The sequence below is a fragment of the Nelumbo nucifera genome, chromosome 3 (assembly GCF_055504915.1).
Source record: "Nelumbo nucifera cultivar China Antique chromosome 3, China Antique-T2T, whole genome shotgun sequence".
Classification (NCBI taxonomy): domain Eukaryota; kingdom Viridiplantae; phylum Streptophyta; class Magnoliopsida; order Proteales; family Nelumbonaceae; genus Nelumbo; species Nelumbo nucifera.
This window is the reverse complement of record NC_142651.1, coordinates 41,795,398-41,806,933: the sequence shown is the minus strand read 5'-3', so window position 1 is coordinate 41,806,933 and position 11,536 is coordinate 41,795,398. Positions and strand designations below refer to the sequence as shown.

Below are 11,536 nucleotides of genomic sequence, written 5' to 3'. Positions count from 1 at the left end.
CTTTTCCTTCTATCTCATTTATCTTTTTTGCTTCCCTTTTTAATTTTAAAAGAGCTTTTGTTGATCTTTTGAACACAACTGTTAACGGACTATTCACGTGAGAAGCAAAGCCACTTGTTTTCTCCTTTTGGTACATAAAAGGTTAATCTCAGCAAGATGATCCAATCATAAAATCAGTCTCCGACATGCAGAATAGATTTTTAAGTCAGGCAAAATAGCAGGCAGCTTAGGGCATGCGGGGTGCTACAGGTACAGGCCCTTGCCTTCTATGACTGGATTCAGTGCGTTTGGACTCGAAGGGATTTTTTCTTCGAGTCCATCAATATTTTGACACGTCATTCAGTGTTTAATTGACCATCACTTACAACCGATTGAATATTCCAATGCCCTCGTTTTCAGACGGAAACAGAGGTTAAGATGCCTATCATGGCGGAAAATAGAGTGACCGATGTAGGCGAATTAATCAGGATTAACCCTGCCGAGTGCCGGCACATACGAGGTTATAGAGGATGATGCGGTAGTGCTGAGAAAAATTGGGTAGTATGCACTGCCAAGCTGATTGATCGGTGCCAAAGCCGTAGGCACGGATGAAGATCTTGTCGCCGGTACTGGCGACCCTGACATTGAGGGCTTCTAAGAGTGTTTTTGTTGAACGGGACCCTCTATGACTACGATTCTACGAGAAGCACTCCAGAGTTAGCCTCTTCTTCTTCCCCATCTCCCTCTCTATGCCGCTCCTCTTCGGAATTAGGCTTCTTCCCCTCTTCTCTTCCTTCCTCTGCGGAACAAAGATTTTCCGCCGGAGTGAAAGAAGAAGAATTCTCGCTTCTTTCTTATTTAATCCCTCTTAGATTTTTTTTAATGGTATAGAGTTATGGAAGAGGGAATTCACCGTGCCAACCTGTTCCCTTTCTCTTACTTTTGATGTGTCATGAAATGGTTAGAATCAAAAGTCTAAACGCACCGAATCCGAACTGGTATGCATGGACCCTTCTGATGAGTAGGGATGCAAGTCAGGCCGGGTTAGGCTTGGCTCAGGTTAATCCTAAATCGTAATGCACCAGGTGTTTCTAACCCAACCCAACCCGACCTTCCACCTGATGTAATCAATCCTAACCCGATCCATGGTGACCTGGGCCAAATGTGGGGTTTTAAACCAAATTCAAGGTATTTTGTTTAGATAATTAGATGTTGAACCCAGACCCAAAAAGACTCAAGATGGGTTTTGCCAATGGCTGATCGACCTTGATGCCATCTTTCAAAAGAGAGTATTTCTTTGACGTCCATACATGATGGATAAGATTTTGTTCCCATTGGGTGGTAGTGTAACTTCTCTGATAGGAGAAGCTCCGAGTCTCCCATTCTGGTAAGTGTATTCAGTATAAATTCAATTTTTTGTTCCCATTTTATTTTTTGATAGATAAAGAGTATAAATTCAAAGTGGTGATCTAGAGCACAAGGCCGGCCTGTTGAGATTTTGAGAATTGTGGCAATCTTGACGTTTTATGCCCCAAATCCTGTCAGCCCAAGGTTCTAAGTATCGAAAAACGTAAAGAGAATTGAATACACAATTTTACTTTGGATACACATGGATACAGTAGAAAAATTAAGATATAGAAAAACATATTCTTTGATAGATCAAAGTTTTAGATGAATATATAAATGAGGTACAAATACATATGAAACAGGTTCTTTGAGAGTTTTATGTAAACTGTGAAATATTATGACTAGGGTTTGAAACTCATGTTATTTTCTTTTTCTTCTGATTTCTTGTCAATAGAATTGTTGTCATATTTTATCATTTAAAACAAATAAAATCCATAAAACCCAATTTAAATTAAAGTGCTTTTGATCACCTTATACCCTATATACAATATACTTTGAACCTTGATTAGGACACGTGAAAAACGTTAAAAGTATAAAAAAATTATATATAGATAGATAGATAGATAGATAGATATAGTTTTATATCTTAATTCTTGGGAAATATTGTTCTTATTAATATTTATAAATATATATGATTTTAATAATCAATTGTTTTTTAAATGATGCAGTAGTGTTTTCAACCTCTCATTGACTTAGCCGGTTGAACCATTTAAACCATCACCTGACCATGATTCTAGGTCCAGTTTTAGAAAAACCTAGAATTTTATCAAAAACCATTGACTAAGTTAAAAACCACCTGACCTAGCTAGACAGATCGTTGACCTATTCAACTCGGTGACTGGGTTATGGGTTGTACACTAAATATGTATGCAAGCTTTCGGAGGCCATAGCTTTGTGCTCCAATGTCAGATTGGGGTGACATTTTTCTATTTTGGGTAAATTTTCATGATCTATGCATCCCAAGAGGTCATAGGTGCATTGCCCTGCTATTTTTGTAAAAAAACATTTTTTTGCCTCAAATTGCAATTTTCAATATTTTTATAAAAAGATAAAAATTGAATTAAAAACATATACTATGCATAAAATAATGCAGATATTAAATGTGGATTATAATTATTCATTATTTATTAATAAAATATGTATTTATACATACATACTACTAACGTGGCATGGTTTGACCGTTCAACCCAAACAGTCAAATTGATGACTTGCAACCCAGAGGCAAAAACAGTTCAGCCTTCCATAAAGGAATTACTTTTAAAGCAGATATTGTTATAACAAAGCAAGGTGGTCACATGGTGGATTAATCGTCTTGGAGGATATTCAAGTTCCCTTAATCCTTATCTACATATGGCCTTTTTATTAGGTGCATCAATATACAGGAGTTAAAATTAATGAAAATAGTTGGTTCATTAGGAAATATGTCTTCAATTAATTAAGAAGGATGGATTTGAATTTGAATGTGAAGTAAGACCGATTCAAAGCATCTGCATATGATCCGTAGAACCACAATTTATCCATGATCTGATTTACAAGACATTTCTCATTCTTAATGGATACTTTGTTTCCTTTGTCAAAAGAAAATGTGAGAACTAAAGCAAACATGATTTAAAAAAGGTCATTTACTAAAATGTTCCTACAGTTTTACATTTTTTGTAAGGCCTATCTTTTAATTTGTGTTTTACTAATACACCCCTTCTACTTTCCAACCATTTTACTTAATCCACCTACAATCAAGGGACATTTGTATATTCATTTGGGCATATGATTTTTTATACCAAAAATACCCCTAACAAGAGTCATGGTTTTCACATTGATTGAAATGGGTCTCTATTCTTTCATGGTGACATGCCAAAGTCTGATTGGTCCCTGATACTTATTATTATCGTTTTTTGTCGTGTCAAATCCATTTGAGTTGTGATTAGACCTGTTCATGGGCCGGGTAGCCCGACGGCCCGGCCCGGCCCAGCCCGCACCCTCGACTGTATAATTAGGCCCACGGGCCTGACCTCGGGCTTAACACAGTAAGCCCGATTGTGTTTCGGGTCGGGCTCGGGATTTGTCAAAAAAGCCCGTCCTGAGCCCGGCCCAGCATGACTTAGTATTATATATTTTATAAAATATATAATATGTATTTTATATATTATATATATTATATAAAATATATAAATAATATAATATTTATTAAAATATATATTTATAATTTAATATATATATATATATATTATTCTTTTCTTTATAATTTCAATTTATCCCTCTCTCTATTCAGCTGCTTCAACATTAATAATAATAATAGTATAGGCTAAATTTCGGGCCCGGGCCCAGGCTCGGGCTTCAGGCTTTTTATGAGAGCCGGGCTCGAACCCAAGTTGTAAGCCCGATGGTCGGGCTGGGCTCGGGCTCGGGCCTTAAAAAAATTTGTTAATAGACAGTAAAAGCCCAGCCCGGCCCATGAACAGGTCTAGTTGTGATACATCCATTAAAAGAAGGAGAACCATTACAGCCGATGTTGGAGCATGGCTCTAACGATATGTAAAGAGGTTCTAAAGTAGAAAGGTCTCTTATAATATATTATAATACGCAAACTGAAGCGTATGTAGGATTTTAGTAAATATGGAAAATTACATATGTTTCTTAGTAAATGGCCATATAAAAAATACAAATATTAACGGTACGGTGGATACATATCGACTTGCATAGGCCATTTTCTTATCGTAGTATTGTTATTTGGGGTGAGTATAGGTCGGTTCAGTTTAGTTCTATGGTAGAACCTGAAACTTACCCTATAGGGGTCGGTTTCATGTTTTTGAAATTGGAACCTATCTTGTAAAAGTCAGTTCTGGCCTTCATGGTTTTGAGATCAGTTATAGGGTTTACCCATGGAACTTGTTCTTTATTTATTCTCCCACTAAAAAATATATATTCTTCAAAAATTTGATTTTCAATAAATATATATAATTTAAATTTTATATTATCTTTATTGATTAAATTGATTATTATTATATGGTTCAAAACTTATAATTTAAATTTTATAAATATTACCTTTTGCATTACTTATTATACACATTCAAATATTAATATGAAGCAAATGATCAAATTACTTAAAGTAACTCAATGGTCAAATGAGACTAGCGTTTATAACTATAAGTGCTTGAGTTCAAATCTTTATATTCCCAAAAGTATTTTAAAATTTATTTCAAGAAAAGTTCAATTCCAAGACAAGTTCCACCAAGACTAACAAAGGTTGGTCCAGGTAGGATAAACCCTAAACTCTGGAACTAGCATGGGTCAAAGTCAATCCCAAGAATTTGAAACCAAACCTACCCTATAACAAATCGGGTAGGATCGATTAAAGCTGATTCAAATAGAAGTGGTAATAATACCAAATACAACCTTAGTGGAAAAAGAATCCCATTTTTCATCATAAGAAAGGCTTAACAAGGGTTCTTCTCCAAAGGGTTTTTCTATTGTTTGTTATCTCCAAAAAAGAGAAAAGAAGTCAAGGAAATGTAAAAATTTTTTGCTAGTTTGATTTTATTTCCCTTCCTTCTCTTTCCAATAAAATTTCTCTTCATTTCTTTGAACACATGAAATTGTGATAATAACCTAAGTTTTGGTACAGTTATCTCACCACTAAAAAATTAAAAAAAAAAAAAAAAAAATCTTATCCAAATTATGATGCAAAAGATTTGACCGCATGATTTTAAAAAACGACCTACAAATGAAACCGTTATGACTGACCTTAACAAAAAAATTTAAAAATAAAAGTTATAAACCGCTAAACAGGTCAACAATTCGACCGCCCAGATCAACGGGTCATTAACTGATTCAACAATTTTTGGCTAGAGACCGAATTTAAGTTAAAACGAAACAAGTTGCCTGAACAATTCCCAGGCCAAACTGTCCAATCGTCCAAATCAACAACGGTTCAAAAACCATAATTATAAGAGCCCTTAGACATACAAAATTAGTAAGTCTCAGTTTGGGAAGAGTGCAAATACAAATATATATATAACTGCAGTGCAAAACCTACCGTATTTCTGAACCTTATTTTGCGCTCTTCCCAAACTTTAAGTTCAACCAGGCAACATAACGTTTGAAGCCATCAGATAGGTTGTAGTTGCATTTAAATGCAAAAAAGCACCTTGAATTTATGTGCAGAGGCAAGACACTAGGATGAAAGTTTAAAGTTGAAACTAGTCCAGCTTCATAGATGGTAAGGAGAATTCCAAAAGCCTCCAATTGTGGGAGAAGGAACTAGAGAACATTGGAGCAACTGAGCAAAGCAAGGAAAACTTAGCAGGCCACACCACATCAAGCCAGATTAGCTTTCAACTTTCAAGGTTGACCATGTCGTAACTCACAAAGAACAACCCCTGGACATTATTTCAATTAACCAATAGTTAGTTATGTCATGGACGGTTAGTTCATCATCTATGTACAGGGTATCATGAAAACCCCATAGAGAGAGAGAGAGACTAAATTGTATATGAAGGCAGGCAATAAATAACAAAGAACCGTGAGAGGACTATATATGCCTTTACGGGAAGAAAGTATGATTCAAAATCCATAACCAGCACCAGTAGAAAGCAAAATATTAAGATCAGTCATTGAAAGACACAAGAACTACTTCCACTTCTTCATGAATTTGCCACCATGTTTTCCAAATCCATGTTTTCCATGCTTGCCGAATTTCCCGTGCTTAAACTTGCCATGGTGCTTGAACTTGCCATGTTTGTGGGAACCGTGCCCATAGTAGGCACCATGTGCCAGATGATGAGCACCATGTGGCATCTGGTGAGCTCCATGTGACATCTGGTGAGCTCCATAAGCGGCAGCAGCAGCAGCTGCACCTCCAGCTAGCATTGTCCCCATGCTAGGTCCATGTCCTGTAGATAAAGGGTGTCAGGATTCAATGACAACTACAATTACCAAAACAAAAAATGGAAGTGATCACATAATTTCAACAACAATGTTTTCATTTCTCTGGCTTGATAATTAAACTGTAACTAAAAACAAAATCAGACGCCAAAAATTTGAGAAACGGATTCCTCTGTAACAACAAACTCTTGTCTGCTCCTGGAGTCAATGTTGCTCATTGGACTCAAAGACACCAAATTTTTGAATTACAGGTGGGAATAATTAATAAACTCTATTATTCTAATAGTTCTCTGGTTGCTTTTGTGAAGTAGGACTCTGGCATTCTTCCAGGTTATATCCTCTGCAAAACATTGTCCTGGGATTTTAATTTGAGATTCTAAATTACATCGCAGGGATATCATGAGAGCATTTCAAGAAATGTTACCTTAAGGGGGGTGAGGGTTTGGGTGAGGGGAATCGTTTGCTGGAAAATATACAAGTTCAACATAACTTTGCTTTGTCAACAAGTTACAAAATTACTCCGAAATCATACCTCCATGATGTGGAGCAGATGGACCAGGATAGCCAGCTGGGGGGTATGCCCCTGGCGGAGGGTATCCAGCTGGTGGGTAGCCTGCCTGTGGGTAGCCTTGTGGAGGATATCCTTGTGGGGGATAGCCTTGTGGAGGGGGGTATGCCCCTTGTGGTGGTGGGTAATGTCCAGGAGGGTATCCAGCCATGCCATGAGCAAGATGTGAAAAAAGCCCTTTGTCTTCTGACTGCTTATCATGCTTGTCCTTTCCACCACCCATTTTTCTTCAATTAAGACTGATGCTACACAAACTGACAGATAAGGACCCGTTAGAGGCAATTCAAAGCAAATAAGCTTCATCTAAGCAAACTGGCTTCGAAACTAGCAAAACTAAAATTTACACTATCACCATAAATATTTTCACAAGACACTTCCGGAAGCTATCATTTGCCATATCGCAGGTAACAAATAGCTAAGAACAATATAGAATCCTATCAGAAAGGTCAAGTAAATGTGCAAATCACAGTTGATCATACGCATGTGACAGTATAATTTCAACATGAGGATGTGAGGATTTTACGTTTTAGTTTTGCCAAATTACCAAGCCATCTAATGTAGATCAGTCAATAACATGTGTAGATAAACTATCAAAAAAAAAGGTTGGTGTGTAGATTAAAGAGGTTACACATTGTATATTATGCTTGAAAGAAGATGTAATAATGTAAAAATAGACAGAGTGATCCTTCCATGCAAGTATTATCTTGTACGAAATGTACAATGAATAATATAAATTTAAGGGTCTAAAGTTTTAATTATGGTTATTTTAGTTGGGATATGGAGGACAAGGTTGACTGGCCTAGAATTGTGGAATCTAAATATTAATTCATAGAGTGTTTGCTTTTTCTGAACACTAAACATAAAAATATAGTGGCATTGGCTGTCCATGGTAAACTCAAGGTGATCAAGAGCAATAATTTGATCTTTCTTAAAGAATAAATACTGCTGTTCTTCACTGTTAATTCCAATTCAGTTCACGCCACAAGAAACTTCAGTCAAGATTAGACAGGTGTGGTGATATACAAGCAATAGAAGCTTGCATTTAACCATACCAAAATATGAACAGAAACCAAAAAGATTGTATGACTAATAAAATGCTAGTCTAAAACAGCTGGCTATTTACTCCAGAATCTAAATATTAATTCATAGAGTGTTTGCTTTTTCTGAACAATAAACAGAAAAATTAAATGGCATTGGCTGTCCATGGTAAACTCAAGGTGATCAAGAGCAATAATTTGATCTTTCTTAAAGAATAAATACTGCTGTTCTTCACTGTTAATTCCAATTCAGTTCACGCCACAATAAATTTCAGTCAAGATTAGACAGGTGTGGTGATATACAAGCAATAGAAGCTTGCATTTAACCATACCAAAATATGAACAGAAACCAAAAAGATTGTATAACTAATAAAATGCTAGTCTAAAACATCTGGCTATTTACTCCAGAATATTGCATTGCTTGAATAAATTTGGTACTTTGTACTTCATGCCAACATGGTCGGTACCATTTCAAAATAATTCAAAATAAAATATTCCAGGGTACAATAATCAACCCAACTTCAGCTTCAGCAATTAAAGAACTCACAACCTCCTTAATAACCTATTCCCTGCAAGATAAAGCAATAAATTATTCAGTTCAGCCACTTAAAGCTGTTACCAAACGCCCACTAAGACTTATTAAGGTTCTCTTCTATAATAGTCATATAGCCATTTTGACAGCAAAGAGAGTTGTTATTCCGGTTATGGAACCTTAGGAATATTTCATTTTCTCATATCGAAGAGCGTTCATCCTCCACCTAATTGTGTTATGATTCTAAAAACAAGTCAATGGAAGTTCATCTCTGTCAACAACCCAACTACTAACTAATAATATATACTTGTCAAAATTGGTGGCCATGATCCTATAAGCAAATAGAATTTGTACCAGTCAAAATAAGACAGCCACAAAGATGCTAACCAGTATTCGATACAAGGTAGCAAGGCCAACTCTTCTATCGTAAGGTAAACGTATTTGGCCATGATCTTAAGAGCAAGATTTACAAAGGAATTAATTTTGTATTTCTCAAGATCTATTGACCACAGGGATGCTACCAATCCAAGGCCAACTCTAACAAAAACCACTCAACACACACCCAAGTGGTTACAAGATGGCGCCTTCTTCCAACAAATGAAATGCATAGGTATCTCTCTGGTTTCAAAGATCACCAGCTCTGAAGCAGATGGGTAACCAGAAAAAGCCCCGACTTTTGCGGTATTACATGCAATATCAAGCTACAGCATGCACATCCCGGATTCAAAGATGCCCTCCCCTTACCAAAAAAAACCAGAAAACTTATCTTCTATAACTTCTTCAATAGAAAAGATAAACTCTGACAAGCTCTAAGCAAAACACTTCAACTAAACAAGGTAACGAGTACCCAAAACTCAGATCAAATTTTTCTTATCCTCAAACGGTTGTTACAAGACGCCATTCTTTGAAGATACCAAACAAGAACTAGACAGAAAACAAACAGCCGATCGAGCAACAAACTAATCAATCTCCAAAGCAGTAAACTCTTGAGTTCAAACGATCAAATCCGTAGAAAATGATGAAGCAGGGGAGATTCAGATACAGATACCCTAAACTGAAAAGCAATTTCGGATCTAAGATTCCTTGTTTTACAGAGATAATTGCCGAGAGAAGCTTAGGTAATAAATGAAAATAGCACAAACAACAATCACTTATAAGTTTCTGTTAATACGAAAGCAGAAATCCCAGAAGAGAAGCGCTCTCTCACCGATTAACCTTCTCCTGAGTAAGAAGAAATTACCGAAACCTCCTGCGAAGATGAACGAGAGATTTGCGAATTCCGGAGAAATCGGGGGAGGGATTGTAAGATTATTTATAGTTTCTCACGAGCACTCCCGCGTACCAAACGCGTTTTTCAACGCGTCTACGTGTAAGAACGAAATGCTGCCATGGAATCTTAATCAAGAAGTAGGCAGTGGCTGTGGTGATTCCCATCAGGCGGTTGAAATGATCGTTGGTGGTGAAAGCGATAGACTGCGGTGGGTTTCCGTGTTTGGATTGAGATCGATGCCGATTTCTCGTAAATCGCGCCACATCATTGCCATGTCAGCGATTCCCACGACAGAGCTACGTCGGCGATTCCAAAATCGTATGTTATTTTGCTATTTGGGTGATGTTTGGCATCAAGCTGATTCTTTCCTTACCGAGTTTTGAAATCAATGATTTTTCAAAAAAAAGAATGGTAAATTTTGTTTTGAGAGCATTTCTGTCATATAAGCCGATTTTTGATAAATTGGCTTTGTCTATTTTGTTAGTTGTTATTGATGTTCAAGGGCCTATTATTTTTACATTGCAGTTGTTATTTAATGCCACATCAGCCATGTCATCCTTAAAAAATTGGAATCAGTTAAAAATCAAGAAATTACAGAAAAAAAAGGTAATTCCTAAAAAAAGGGACCAACTTTCAAGAATTTTTTTGACCGATTTTTTGAAAATCATCAAAATCAGCCAACCCACCAAAAATTTCAACGTTGATTCCTCCAATGCTGAAGTGGCTCCGTCATGGCATTGATTTTCAAGAAATCGGCAGATTAGTTGATTTCTAAGAAATCGAAAAATCCGTCAGAAATTTATTATTAAAATTGGACTGAAAAGAGGAATCACCAAGGTGATGTTTACTCCCCACACCTGATTTTTTGAAAATTGGTGATTACTAAAATCAGTGATTTGAAACAAATTGTTCCTTTTTTGTTTTTTGGTATCATTTCCTCTGTCATCCGATTTAGTGATTACCGCAAGGATGCCATTTCACCCAACAAAAAATTGGAATCAATTGAAAACTGGGGAATCACTGAAAGTGGTGATCTCTCACCCAGGCCGATTTTAGGGATTTATTTTTTTGCTGATTTTCATAAATTGGTATAATTGGCCAACCAAACAAAGAAAACATCACTGATTCTTCAAATTCTTATATGGATCTGACATAAATATGTCTTGTTCATAAAAAAATGAAAAGTTAATTTCATTTTGGAATGACAGTTTTGTAATTTTGTCAAACAATTTTTAGATTTGATAGATATAAACACAAATCTTAAGACTGAAGCCTACCTTTTTTATATTAAAATGTTCACATCCATTTCAGACATGCAAACTTTCTTTCTCACTTCGAATACAAATATATATTTTAGAATTCTTGATTATTGTCATTTTGAATACACAAATACATTGGTATCAAACACATGCAAAAATGAACCATAGTGCATGTATATATATGCATTGAACTGATGCTTGTACTCTTCTCAAACAGGGCTTAAAAAATTCAAGGGCCAGACTTAGCACTAGGGGTGTAGGTCCCAGCCTATTCACAAGCTATTCAAGCTCGGCTTGCTAAATATTCGAATTTAGCTCATAGTAATTGAGTTTGAGTTGAATACTTGGTTGAACTGTGTTTGAGCTTTGCAATAACTAGCTCAAGTGGCTTGCGAACCTAACCGAGCTGAAAATAAAATGTTACTTTTTAATATATTTGTATTTATGTTTTTTATATTAACTTATTTATAATATAAATAAATAAAATTATAATTACTTTTCTTAATATATTTTTTTATAACTTTTAACAATAATTTATTTATAATCAACTTGAATTGAGTTGAGCTCGAATAATTCGCAAGTATCGACTCAAGTCGAATTTAA

General features: G+C 35.8%; 1 protein-coding gene across 2 annotated transcripts; it reads right to left on the bottom strand.

The window, feature by feature from the left end:
- Nucleotides 1-5,889: 5,889 nt before the first annotated feature.
- Nucleotides 5,890-9,769, bottom strand: LOC104603945 (glycine-rich protein A3-like). Of its 2 annotated transcripts, none has more exons than XM_010268124.2 (3): nucleotides 9,612-9,769; nucleotides 6,800-7,089; nucleotides 5,890-6,275 (listed from the first exon to the last, which is right to left on the bottom strand). In XM_010268124.2, the coding sequence occupies exons 2-3, from the start codon at nucleotides 7,056-7,058 to the stop codon at nucleotides 6,013-6,015; spliced, it is 522 nt and encodes a 173-aa protein (XP_010266426.1). In that variant the 5' UTR covers nucleotides 7,059-7,089; nucleotides 9,612-9,769; the 3' UTR covers nucleotides 5,890-6,012. The 2 variants fall into 2 exon arrangements, with proteins under 2 accessions (XP_010266426.1, XP_088756092.1); XM_088899966.1 differs by lacking the exon at nucleotides 9,612-9,769 and adding an exon at nucleotides 8,340-8,419.
- Nucleotides 9,770-11,536: the final 1,767 nt, after the last annotated feature.